The sequence below is a fragment of the Orbicella faveolata genome, unplaced genomic scaffold (assembly GCF_042242905.1).
Source record: "Orbicella faveolata isolate gen_17 unplaced genomic scaffold, um_ofav_v1 contig_13, whole genome shotgun sequence".
Classification (NCBI taxonomy): Eukaryota; Metazoa; Cnidaria; class Anthozoa; order Scleractinia; family Merulinidae; genus Orbicella; species Orbicella faveolata.
Window position 1 is genome coordinate 11,866,838 of NW_028301540.1, and position 13,973 is coordinate 11,880,810.

The 13,973-nt window shown below is 40.6% G+C and overlaps 1 protein-coding gene across 1 annotated transcript; it reads right to left on the reverse strand.

Moving 5' to 3' along the window:
• Nucleotides 1-95: 95 nt before the first annotated feature.
• On the reverse strand, nucleotides 96-13,253 carry LOC110064802 (programmed cell death 6-interacting protein-like). Its single transcript, XM_089285780.1, has 17 exons — nucleotides 12,956-13,253; nucleotides 11,291-11,345; nucleotides 11,061-11,127; nucleotides 10,505-10,632; nucleotides 9,943-10,096; nucleotides 9,264-9,373; nucleotides 8,638-8,754; nucleotides 8,196-8,255; nucleotides 7,256-7,542; nucleotides 6,302-6,479; nucleotides 5,661-5,882; nucleotides 4,590-4,752; nucleotides 3,764-3,915; nucleotides 2,884-3,018; nucleotides 2,642-2,736; nucleotides 2,218-2,291; nucleotides 96-1,816 (listed from the first exon to the last, which is right to left on the reverse strand). Exons 1-17 carry the CDS (start codon nucleotides 13,156-13,158, stop codon nucleotides 1,431-1,433), a joined length of 2,586 nt encoding a protein of 861 aa, XP_089141906.1. The 5' UTR covers nucleotides 13,159-13,253; the 3' UTR covers nucleotides 96-1,430.
• Between the last annotated feature and the right edge of the window lie 720 nt (nucleotides 13,254-13,973).

A 13,973-nucleotide genomic window follows, 5' to 3' on the forward strand; every position in this document is an offset into this window, starting at 1 on the left:
GCCCGAGACCACAACACATCCAAAGCACTAACCGTGTCTACCTCACTCTCACAGACAAAACAGAGTCAGGGCAAATAATTACAGTCATGAAAACGTACCTTAATAACAGAATGTTTATTAGTTTGTGAGAAAAAAATAATCCAAACAATTCCAGTATACCTATTGAAAGACAAAAATTGTCGACAAGACAGCTACATCGTCTTTCTACTCTATTGTGCCGACCAAAATAAATCAAACAAGCTAACCGGCAAACAGAACATCTAAAATTACTAGCCTTATGCCTGAGCTAGCGCGGTCTTCAGTTGTGTCGAAAAGTAATTGCTTTGCATCAACTACCTTCCATGATTGGCTTAAAAAACTTGCGCCACTTTTTCATCCAATCAGAGGTAAAACCAAAACCAATCGTGACTCGCTCACACTCGTTTACCCGCGCTTCGCGTCAGCTACATGCAATTACTTTGCGTTTTGATTGGTTCACTGTAATGTATCCGTCCTTTGTGATTGGCTACAGTAATTAATTTGGTTTTGGTTTTACGACACTCAATTGAAAACCGCTCTATTAACAAAACCTATTAGTGATCAAGTTCAAGATCAAATAAATCAGAGGACAAGGGTTGATCATCTCAAGTCAACCGTTTTGACTTGAATCTAAATTCTCCCGACTATTGATCAGACTAAATGTATCAAAACAGCAGGGAGAATGTGGGGGTTAATCATGAACATGAATTAGTTTCGATAAACATTGAAAATAGCTACCACATCAAAAAGAATTGTCGCAAACTCTAATTTTCTCGTTTTTCGTTTATTTTTTAGCCGCGAAAATTTGATGTCACTGAATGTTTCGCATATCAGACTAAAGATTCGCCAAATTCGCAAAAAGTGTCGCCAAAAGTCTAAAATCGCGAAATTTTAAAGCTGTTGCAATCTTCATTCCATAATAGTGGCTAGCTATAACGTTCATTATTTGACAAACACGTCCTGCCAATATTACGAATATTGGTAGGACGTGTTTGTCAAATATAACATGGCTAAGTGTCTGTCTGCGCGAGGTTTTGAGCAACTGAGGTAGAACTAATAGTACATAATCATAAATTTCTATTGCTACCCATCTCCATTTCTTTTCGCCAGTTTAACGATGCACACAACAATCATCGTTTGAAATTGGATGTCGTTTCTTTTGCGGACTTACCGCTATAATCAAATATCATGCAAAGTGCAGAGGACCAAGGAAAATGAATAATGGCTGCGCTATGTGGACTGCTGGTCGTGTTAAATTTATAGCTATATCTTGGAGTTCAAGTATGCAGCTTGTTTTAGGTTTTAGACATTTTCACGTCCATGGCTAATGCTCAAATATAAATCGGGAATTACACCTATACTCTATTGGCAGTTTTATTGCCTAGTCCCCTACCTAAAACACCTCACGCGAACTAACGAGGTGGATAACCCCCAGGGGGAGGTTGTTGCCCGGGTGGAGGTTGCTGCCCCTGAGGGGGGTAGCCTTGAGGCATTCCATATGGACCACCGTAATAATAACCGGGGGGTAGTGGGGGCGCGTATCCCGGATACCCTCCGGGTATTCCGCCGATTCCTCCTGGAGGTGAATAACTGCCATACTGATAAGGCATGTATCCAGGGGGAGGCATCGGTTGGTACTGTTGACCAGGGTACGGTTGGGGAGCTCCAGAGGGAGGAGCTGTCGGGGGTGCCCCTGGGGTAGCAGCTGGTGGAGCTGAGGTTGGAGGGGCCATCGGTCTTGGCTGCTGCTGTGGCTGAGTAGACGGAGGAGGGGGCCGACCAGGAGGAACTCGAGCACCTAAAATGATGCAGAAAAATGTAATTTAAAAAAGTATCCTGATTGTATTCTATGTAAGCCTTTCAGCACCTCGCGAATGAAACACCAGTGAAACAAAATTGAAAGCAAAAGCTTTGAAATGTAAGCTACTGAGCAATAGGAGTATTTTAACTACTTGTTAACTACTTTTTACTACTATGTACTGTTATGGTCTAATTCCAAGAGATCTCTGTCCCAAAACGAAGCTTCGTACGAAACCATTCATATAAAAATGTGTTTAACCTGCGCGTTCATTTTCTTCCTAATGAAACTAATTTTCACCCGAACGTTTGACCCACGGGTGGAGGTGGTAATTACGCTATTCGTCTTAGCCTTGTTCACTGTAACCCCTAGTGCTATTGTTCCATTTATCACTTACTAACCTGAAGGTTGATGGTGTGGCGGCGCTTGAGGAGTTGGTTCTGCGGGTTGGTTCGCTATTGTCTTCTGGAGATCTCTGCAATCAATTAAAATATTGGAAAAGGTCAACTCTGTTTAGCAAACCGTGTAGCTAATTTTTAAACCAGCACAAGCACGACTCTTGTTTCCGTAGCATGAAGTGACTGGGAGCATCGCTATTATACACCAGCCTCAAGCATGTAACTGCAGTCGAACCTCCACTAACGGCCACCTCTCCGCAACGGCCACTTTTTTTCGTCCCAGCGAACGGTCCATATATTCACTCTTATTTTAACCACCTCGCTACAACGGGAACGGCCGCTAAACTACCATTTTCCTCTGTCCCCAAGGTGGTCGTTTATGGAGAGGCTCGACTGTATCAGCGAAACATGTTCAACGTTCTGTTACCTGGACAACTCCTCACGCTCCGTTTTCCGGGCGAAAACGAGATCGCTGACCTTTTGCTGGTAACGCAACAGGATCGGAGTGAAATCATTGTAGAACTGAAAGAAAAAAAATTACAAACTAAATAAATAAAGAACAGTACTTGAAGTTTTTTCCAATGCAAGAAAAGTGCCCTAAAAAAAGGCCTTAAAACCCAAGATGATGAAACAAGCATAAATTAACGCCTAGCCTCAGTCACGTTGTACCTTAGTCCCTTCTTGTAGATTGCCAATGAGCTCCATGTAAATATCATAAGCTGTCGCCAGATCTTTCAGCATGGCTTCACGTTCAGTTGCTGCCTGTCCAGACTGTTTTTCTCTGACAAATTTCTCATTTGCAGTCTGAAATAATAAAAAAAGAGAAAGAAGAAATCAGCACTAAAACAGTCACAAGTAAGGACCTTACAAAATGTACTTGTAATACAAGTAGATTGCCATCTACGGGTATATTACGAACTCACAAAGTGACCAGCTCCCAGATGGCTTGATAGTTCAGTTGGTAGAGCACTGCACCGGTATCGCAGAGGTCATGGGTTCGAATCCCGTTCAGGCCTGAATTTTTGTCAAGCTTTAACTTCACAATTACTTAAGTTGCGTGCATGACTGCGATGATCAATCATGTCTTCAAAGAATGTACTTCCTTAATAAGCCAACTTGGGAAAATTCAGACTGATTGAAAACCTTAAATACGTCAAACGTAAGAGTGCACTCCACCTCACAATCAATAGTGTAACCCGTCCAGTCGCTAGATTAACGCACCGTTCACACTCTCTAATAATCAAATTCCCCACTAATACACTTACGACAACAGAATAGGGAACAGTCCCTTCAGCTTAAAAATAAAAAGGACAAGCTGTCTACTTGGTCTGCTCTCAGATATATTCCCATTTAAGTGAAGTTTTGATTGTACAGTATGCAGTTTCAAAATCGATCCTCTTCGATGTTCTTGCGTCCTCCGAATTACCTTCAGGCTCTTTCTCAAAGCGTTGTCTAAGCTAACAGAGAGCAATAACTGTTGTAACTGAAGCAAGCCTTTTTGCGACGTTCTTTCAATAACGATATCTTCGCAAGATACAATTCTACAGACCTGAACCGAAGCAAGAATCTTCTCCTGTCTCGACATGCTTTCAGAGACATTTTCCTTCAGCGTGTCAAACCCTGCGCTCAGGTTAGAGCTGATAATTCCCTCTACATCCGGGATAGTGCCATCGGCGGCAAGGGCACTGAGAAACTTCACGGCTTAAAAAGAATAAGGGGAACACACTTCCTGAGTTAGCAAGTGATATATCAATTCTTTTTTGGAAGATGTCTGTCAAACTTCACACATGTGGAGCAGGGAAACGCGGATGGCGCAGTGGTGAGAGCGTTTGCCTCCCACTAATGTGGCCTGGGTTTGATTCCGGCCCGGTGCCATATGTGGGTTGAGTTTCTTCAATCTTGTTGGTTCACGCCTTGCTCCGAGGGTTTTTCTACCTGCTCGCCGTCACAATATACGCGGGATTATCCGACAGAAAAATAACAAATAGTTCACTTTCAAAAGTGAGAAACTGGACCCTTAAACTTTCGAAAAGTCCTTTCCAATAACTCTTCCCTGGCTTGTTGGTTTTGACGTCACTCGAGGATTACCTTCTCACTTCGCTCGAGGGAGACAAATAAGCGAAGGATTAAGCAAAGGTCAACTTCTGGCAAGTCTACTGGAAGCTATGTGGTCACGCTAGAGTTTTAATACCGAAATATTTGTAGGGGGCAACAAAAATGAACAAATTTGGCGAAAAATAGCACTACTTTTTATCGTCAATTTTTGCTCCTCAATTATTCCCTATAGTGTTCGCGAGGTTACCAAGGCCTGCAGCCTTATCTTATCAAGCCATGCAAGTAATCACGATACCACCTTGGTATGTTGCCCTACTCACCCATATCGTCCTGTTGCACTTTCAAGTCCTGCTCCATGGCATCTCTTTCAGCTTTGATGGTGTCCACCCGTTCCATCAGTTTTCTAAGTTCCTGGACAGCAGGGCTGGACGCTGATGACGACGAAGCAGCTCCCACTTTGGGAATCGCCGCTGTCAACTCCGCCTGTAACACACAAACAGATGTGATAAATTTCTAAATGGATATAACTATCACAAGCTAGCCTAAAAACTGCTTGAAATCAGTCTGCAAAGTATTTTCTCAAACTCATTAATTAATAATTCATCAAGTTTAAACACAGGAAAATCGTGACCGTGACGGTGTTTGGATATCTGATATTGCTTTTTATGACTTCATTTCTCTGTTTTTTCCTTAGTTTTCGTTTCGATCGAGAAGATACATCAAACACTCAAGAGAGTGTTTGACCACATTTCCAAACACCTCGAAGTTCGTCAAAAAATACTCCGCTACGCGTCGTATTTTTAACTCTCTTCTCGTTGTTTGTAAATGTAGTCAAACACGGTCTTTCGTGTTTGATACATTACTTCTTGTGTTCAAAATACTTGCACTGCTTTGACTTCTGCGACCTAAAAGTGTTTGGCAACTTCCAAAGAAACCTTTGCAAACAATATAACGTCACGAATGAGGAAACTTAGTCCCCGGAATAATGTTATTGACTTCAATGCGAATGGATTTCTAGCAGGCTTCGAACTAACAACCGTATACTTGTTCATCTGATATTCAAGCGGAAAACCTCCCTATTGATGACGTAACATTGCCGAGGTCGGTTCAGCATCTTTGATTGGTTGTTACTGGAACATGTCAACCAATCAGAGACTTATCTGTAGAGATACGTCAGCAGCATGTTATTTTTCGACTCAAAGCTCACACGCCTTCCTTTGAAGTAGGGAAGGAAACGATCGTGCGATGACAATCGTCTTTTTTCCCTCTTCTTTCATTTTTTTTCTTTTTCTCCACGCTTATCAGGTAAGTTCTTTCATTAACTGTTTCAGCCAATCACTAATGATTTGTTTCTGGCGAGGGCGAGCTCCTGATTGGTCACTTTTTCTTACCTCTCCCTTACTAAGCAGATCCATGTTGCGACGGTGCGCGTTGTATTTCTCACGCACAACAGCATCAGCTCGCACGGCATTTTCCATGATGCCGCGATATTTATCAGCTTCCTGTCTAAGCTGAACAGTGAGTTCAGCGGATGGTTTGGGCGTCCATTTGGCTGTGAATCGCTCTCTCATCTGTGTGTCTTGACGTTCTTCTTCGTCCATCATCCGAGTTGCCTGTCAATAACAAAACGTCTCTCATTAATCGAGGTGCATCCTATCAACTTTTTTAGCACGACAGAGCACAAAAGAGTTCGCATACGACTCTCTTACGGCAAACAAGACCACGAATACATGTAGCAAACCTTAAGTCATGTCCACCTTTTAAATGACGTTACGATTCTGTGAGAGATATTGAAAACGTTAAAGGAGACGAAGCCACAGCAGTAATTCCAGGGGTTTCATAAACGTTTTACGCAGGAGGGTAACTGGTTTTTACAGGTGGGCAAAACGTTTTGAGCTGAACTTCTTTATAACGACTTTCCTCCGGAAGCTAAGGTCAAACCAGCTGGCCAAAATTATCCTCACAGCCAGTCAATTTTCCTAGTGCCCGGCCCTTAATGAAACCCCTAAATTCTTCCATTGGGTTTTCTCACCTCGTCAAGTACTTCTCTATTTCTCTGAAGTAATTCTGGTAACTCCTGCATTAATACATCGATAGCATTCAGTCCCCCTTTCTCATTCACTGCCGCAGATTTGTCCAACAGTGACTTGGGAATCGTCTGTCCCGACAAATCTTCAATGGCCGCCGGCAAGTTCAGCGACGCAAGTACACTGGCAAGCAAGAAAACACACCAAGATGAGAACATGGTGCATACATGACAAACCACGAGCAATGGGCCTTAGCTGCTGTTCTACAAACTTTCTTTATCTAGAAAATCCAATTTCTTGGATACAAAACACGTACGGCTACCAGCATCACTGTTACTATTTCACTGTTGAAGGGAAAGCTATATTAAATTAAGCAAAATCCTGGCTATAAAGTGAAACCCTAGAGTCTGACCATTCAAATGAAAGCTATTGAGCAGTACTTTCATGTGCTAATGTTCATTATGTTGTACAAGGTGATTTTAGCTTAAAAGTTACTGGATGAAACCCTAGTGTCCGACCATTCAAGTGAAGCTGTTGAGCAGTACTTTCATGTGGTACTGTTACTTACGTTGTACAAGCTGGTTTTAACTTTTACGTCTGTGGTTAAAATCCTAGTGTGTGACTATTTAAATGAAAGCTATTGAGCAGCCCTTTCATATGGTGCTGTTTATTTTGCTGTACAAGGTGGTTCTAACGTTTGAGTCTGTGGATAAAACCGAGTCGTGTGACGATTCAAATGAAAGCTACTGAGCAGTACTGTTTACTAAACCACGCAAGATGGTTGTAAGTTTTACCACGGCGGATTAACTAAAGCCCGAGCACAGGACCCTTAAAATGAAAGACCATGAACACTATTTTCAAGAGCTACTGTTTGCTTTTGTGTAATACCACTTTTTCTACGTTGAACTCATGTGACCGAATTATTGACTAACGTGAATTCGAGTCTGACTCATAGATACCTGTTCATCAACTGGGTTCCTTCGCGAAGTCGGCCAACTTCAAAGTTAATTATTTCTACTTTGCGGGATTCGTACGCCTGCAAGGCATTGTGAACCGCCATGGGCACCAACTTGGAGAACAGGTCTGCAAAATTAGATGATGCCGGTTTGGATAGCGGCAGAGACTTGGCGAGAGCTGCGCGGCCAATAGGCGCCAGCGAGTCTACATCTGGCATTTTGTCATGATAAATAAATTCATTGTCTTTTTTAAGCTCCGCCGCCTCTCGCTGAATTCTTCCCTGCCACGTCTGCACAAGAAAAGACAATAAAAAACATCAGTTCAAAGAACAAGTTGCATCAGAGTTTAAAACTTCTTTTAGGACTGATCATTTGCATTTACATCTGGATTCTAGCAAAGTCACCCGAGATACGTTCGGTGCGTGCCTGCCAGAAACTACACTAATTTCACAGGATGTCTGCAGTGTCTGGAGCGCGATGAATTTCAAAGGATGAGACGATTATTTTTGTTCCAGTCTTAGAATAACCAGGTGAAAATCAGTAATTTCTGAGAAAAATGCTACTCTTATTGAAACAGGATGTTCAAGGTGGTCTGTCTCTCTAAAAGCACAACGCGGTAGTTACAACAACCAATGAGATGAGGTTAAAAAAGTGTGCGGTTCATCTGTAATAGACCATAATTTTTCGTATTCTCGGTATTAGACTGGAACTAGCTTGCAACCGAGGCTAACGCGGGGAATCTTCAAATAGCAAATAGCATTTATTCCTTTTCAATGATATTTCTCCGCACGGACCTCCACTGCAGTCCAATACCAAGAATACGAATATGGTCTACTGTTGATGCTGTTGTCGTTATTTACTGGACAATTTCGTCAATTTCTTTGATCAGCTATACTTGTAAAAAAAAAAGGTCTGTTTTTTAGTTTGCAGCATTCTGGTTTACCTTGCAGTCAATCAGTCCCATGCTTTGTTTTACAGCGTTGGCCATCAGCTGCTCGGCTTGCTGAAAATACATCAAAGAGAAGTTGTGAGATGCTCACAGAAAAGAACAGTAGGAAATAATATGTGAATAGGAAAAGGAAGCATACATATCAAGCAAGTAGCTTGTGATATTATGCAAAATTTGAAATACATGTATAACGAGCCAGTATTTGTACAGAAAACCACTTCAACTCATGCTATTATCATTATCAACAAACCATCAGTAGCGGGATCTAGAAAAATAAAGCCATCTCATAATTCATACACTCTGAAATGACATGTTGGTGATTCTTCCAAGAAACAAGATTTGTCTCTCAAGAAGGAAGCCTTGTGAGAAACAAGGCATTTTTTTAACAGAGCTGTATGACAGAGTTTCACAGTTTGTCTTCAGCCTAAAATCTCACCTTAAACCTGGTCACACCCTCGCCATAAGCTCCTTTATCCTTGGCCACACGAGCCTGATGATATTCTGCTATCGCTTTGAAGAAGTCTGATTTGGCTGAAAGAATAGTAATCCACTCCTAGCACGAAATCAGACAAAAAGAAATGAGACTCTTACATTCCAATTACAAAAAATCAGTATCGCTAGTAGTTGATGTACGGTTATCGCACATAGCTGGCTGATGGCAAAAGTCGTTATCTACTTCACGATCTTGGCCAGGTACTTTGCTGGGATGATGGCAAAATCAGCTGCTTACACCAACAACAAAAACTGCCTACTTCAATACTTTGTGACAACCCTGTAATGTACCATGTGAGCAGGCTCACATTTGGGGAGCACATGCACAAGCAGCAAAGCTGCACGGTGTTTCCACACCAGACTCCTCCCCCCCAGATCGCATCATTCCCTGAATCGTTCTTTGCTTACAGGTTACTCAATGGTCAGCCTGCTTACAGTCTATTGTACCTGTAATGTCACTGTTCCAGCACTCTTTTCATCAGTCATAGAAGCAACCAGAGTATAAAGTATATAGAACTCCAGTACTGACTACTCATTAGCAATTTTGTATCAGTAGTGCTTAATTGTTACCTTCTCCAACACTTGTTTAAGTGATGTCACTTGTGAAGAACTGTATGCACTCTTATAGAAGTCTGCTGCTTGGGCAGCAACCTTGGCAATCACAGCATCCTTCATTTTATCTAGTGTGCAAAAAGCAAACAGATAGATAATGTAAGTACCAACAAGCTAAACAATGAAAGTGGCTCTCCAGTGGCACTGCTTATCTCTGGTTTTGGAACTATGACACAACTTGAAGTACTACAACTCCCCCTCCGTTCCTCAGTGGGACACTGTCTAGTCTATGGACAGTTGAGCCCAATTGCATTATTTGCTAACAATTTCCTGGTACACATTTATACTCCAAGTTGAAGAGGCACTATGACAGTAAGGTGTCTCGTCCAACAATATGAATCAAATATGACCCAAGCTAGGGCTCAAACCAACACCTCTCCATAAGGAAACATTGAACCATTTGAATGCCACACCTACCATAAGTATTACATGCAACAGAACCAGTACCCACACCTTGGTAATAATTCAAATTGCTCTGATTCCTCAGTGAAAGATGTTAAATGAATCATGCATATACCAGAGGTTACACAAGCTCTGTTCCAGAAGCCATTCAGTATATTCATTGGACAACAAACCATATTGCTACTTCTACTTTCCTTATCCTTTTAGCATAGTTTTTCAATTTACATATAAGTACCTTGTTCTGTTTTATTCCAGATGCTTTCTTGCCCTTGAGCCAACATTATAGCTGACAGTGCTGTCAGCATCTCCACAGATAAGTCAGGTGTTGGTACCTGATGCAACAGGGGAAATACTTTATCCTTTAGAAGCTGGAAAGCACCACTGGCAGACTGCAGAGTAACACAATATGAAATTATTAACTAAAATGGCAAGAAATACTCGTCATACCGTCATCTTCATGTAAAATAAATGTAAAATCCTCTATTTCAGCTTCCTTCTAATATGAATGCAAAGCAGGATATACAGAAAAGGATAATAATAACAGTAATAATAATAATAATGATAATGATAATGATAATGATAATACTTCATATATACGGGAAGGAACCATCATTTTTAGTTCTTATGTACAGTTGATGTGATGTCTTCCAAGATTTTATCAACTTAATAAATGTAGATGTAGATGTAGATCAGTGTTAAAGAACACTGGTCTTAACAGGATGTCCAGCATCAATAAATATTCATATGTCGGAAAAAGGTTAGAACTTTAAAATAATAGGATAACTTCAAGTGTTCACCTGAAACATTTTTGCCGCAGTTTTCAACCCATCATCTGTCTGAAAATTTTGAGCTGCAGCTATCTGTCCTTGTAAAACTCCGATGTTAAACAATAAACACAGTCTTTCATACTGGACACTAGATATTGCTGTTCAGGAGAATTGAAAGAAAAAATATTGAAAACATTAAGGTCAAGAAAAGCACAAAACACTGGTTACATTAGATAACCCTGCAAATTAATGAACACACTTGGGGATTAATGAATTTTGTAAACATACATAATTTTACACTATTCTGTTACTAGCCAATCAGGACATAGTTTGAATCGTTACTAGGCATTATTCAATGTGTAGTGCCAAAAAATTCCATACCCCCCATGGAAGGGATTTTTATAACACCCCTCACCCCTCTGGAAATTCCAATTAAGCTTCAGACATTTCTTTAGTTTTTTGGTCTTACAGAACCCTCTCCCCCAATAAATTCCAATCCTTTCTGTGGGGGGAGTATGGATATTTTCTGGAACTGCACAATGTAGTGTGACCCCAGGATGAAAGATACACTGGGGAAGTCACTTACAGCTCTTCCTATAACCAAACAAAGATCCTTTGTCAAATGCGTCATACCAAGTGAATGAGATTCTGATCTGTAACAAAATGTAAATATGACAAAAATTTAAACACAACCTTGTGATAGCCAAGTGCTTGATACAATCATAGATGTTTGTAAAAGAAACAAGACACAACGAGTTCATGACGGCAACAAAGTCCAATTTCTACCAACTTTGAGATTCAGTGAATTAATCTTACCTGTGATTCTGATATAGGTAATTTACCCTCCATTGCCTCGAGCTGATCATAATACCTGCCACAGAAAGTGCAATGTTAAAATTAATACTAGTTATTGAAATTAATAATAATTATTAATTTAAACAACAATTTTAACAATATGTGAAAAAACCTGTTATAACCAACAGCCAGTCACAAGGATATATATGCACAGCACTTTGTTTCTGATATCACCGAAGACTCTTGACATCAGGGGTTTTATTAATGTCTTCAGCTGGAGGACAACTGGTTTTCACAGACAGGCAAAATTTTTTGACCTGAACTTTTTTGTAAGAAAAAGTTTCTTCTGAATGGGTAAACCAAGTGACGTGGGCAAAAGCGTCTTCACAGCCAGCCTATTTACCCAGTGCCCGACCCTTGATGAAACCCTGCCTTACATTAAGTAATTGATATGTACTCCATATCAGACCATAGAGGATGAGAATAATAGATTATTAATGCGAAAAAAAAATGTACCCAGACCAGGCAAGTTTCCTTAAGCCCAGTTAAGAGCATGAGAGTACAAAGTGTTCCCAATTTCATGGTAGGAAAACAAATCTGACAGCATTGATTGGGTGTGGCATTGGTTACTGGATCTGGTGCTGAAGGACTGAAAAATTTCATATACCCTCCAGTCATACTGTAGTAGCTTGCAGCTATCTCAAAGCCTGACTGGGGTCATCATACTGCATTCTTGGCAAGGTATCTTACTTTTGCAATGCACATGTACATGAACATGCACTGGCTAATTGCTAGCCAGGATAACCTGACAAATTAATATCATGTGTTGATGGCAATCTGCCCTCTGATCTAAACAGATACTACAACATGCAAAGACAAAATTACCACTTTACCTCTGATTTAACCCTTTCAATTAAGTACACAATATTAACTCTGAGTATTAAATACATGCACCTACTGTATATAACTTAGCTTACTTTAGCCAGTTAAGTTATAACTGAATTCTCTTCACTTATTACCATACATTTTAACACAGTTCAGAGAATTTAATTTGTGCTGCATCGTAAAAGTGATGCTCTGTAATTTCCAATACACGATATAAGTTTTTACCCTGAGCTTGATATAAGCAACTTGAATCGGGTAATTTACAGCCGTGACATCATATTTGTGACATTTATTAGTGACGTTATTCATGTTAAGAAATAGACTTGTACATTTGAACAATAAATAAAGATTAATTCTAATACACACACAGTCCTTCTATATTCGTTTCAATCATATATTTTTTTAAGCAAAAAAGCCAAATTGTAAGGAATCAGTTTATAAACCTCTTCCTACATATTAGACTTAAATATTTTTTAAAAATCGTCGACATATGAAAACCATAATTAACATTGCGATATTAAACGGCAGCACCTTTCATATTACCGATTGCAGCCTCAAACGAAACGAGTTATTACGGAAACAATGGTCTGTAGCTGGATCGTATCCATTATAACATCAGGTACATCTAGATACTGGTATTTTTATCATGACCTCATTCATAAACTAATTTGAGGTTCTAAGTGCCAACCAAATGAAACAAATTTACAAGTTTACAGTTGTCAAGCTTGAGATTGTAGGATTTGATATTTCTTACAGGACAGAAACGTACTGTGTTGGAATTAAAATAATTATCGTTCTCACCTTAACATAGGCTCTAATGCAGATTCATGTTTGTCTAAGGTCTGCATCACAGCAGTATTTCTTAACTTCGCCAGTTCAGAAATGGCGTCTTCATTTTCTGACACAGCTTCAGCGGAAAAAGTGTTCTTGATAAACTTCTCCAGCGGCTTTTTAAAATCAACACCATCGGACCGTTTCAAAGGAAGATTTATCCAACCTGCCATATTGTTTTAGCACAGCCTGTTTGCCTTCACATGTAACTTTTTCCTCTCGATTCTTACTTCCAACCGATGCTCTAGCGAGAAGAGCTGGAAGCTATTTTTGGAAGTTTACAAGTTGTTGTGTACCAGTCTCCACGGCCACCGGTCTGCGGGCTCGCAGAACAAAACTAGCCGGAGGGGTATCGTGTGGGGTGGTATTTTTAAGGCGACTGTCATGGTTATAATCTTTTAAGGTTTTTATGGAAGTTGGATTGTTCGAAAAGTGAGAGAAGGGGAGAAGGCAAAGTTTCCCTGGAGAGGTCCCTCCTGACCTAGACTGGGTTGCTGATGAGATTTGGCGCGCCAGTACATAGTCCTTTCCATTTCTTTCGTTGGTGCACAGGGCCACACAATCTTGTTGAGTAGGAAGAGAGTTATAAAGGAATGAAAAGAACATACAATTTACCTGTGTCTACTGTTGTCATTTCTTACGCGACAATCGCTACCTACAAGTCCTATTACTTTTTCCACTCCTACGCGAACTGCAAATCCGCAAGAGGGATATACAGCCTGCGAGCAGGCCAGCTAGGCTCATCTTTGAGTCACATGCGCGAGTCCGAGAGCGAACCGATCTGGCTGAAGGAGTCTGGTGAAGGGTCGCCAAGAAAGTGAGCCTCACTTTAGTCACGGCTTCGCCACTCGTATGTGTATTTCCCAAATGTGAGCTCACGAGAGGGGACTTAACTGCTCCCTATTTTACGTTTTTGAATATTTAAAACTCCCAAAAAATGTCCCCCTCAGATAACGGTCTGAATTGTTACAGTCGAGCTAATTCCATT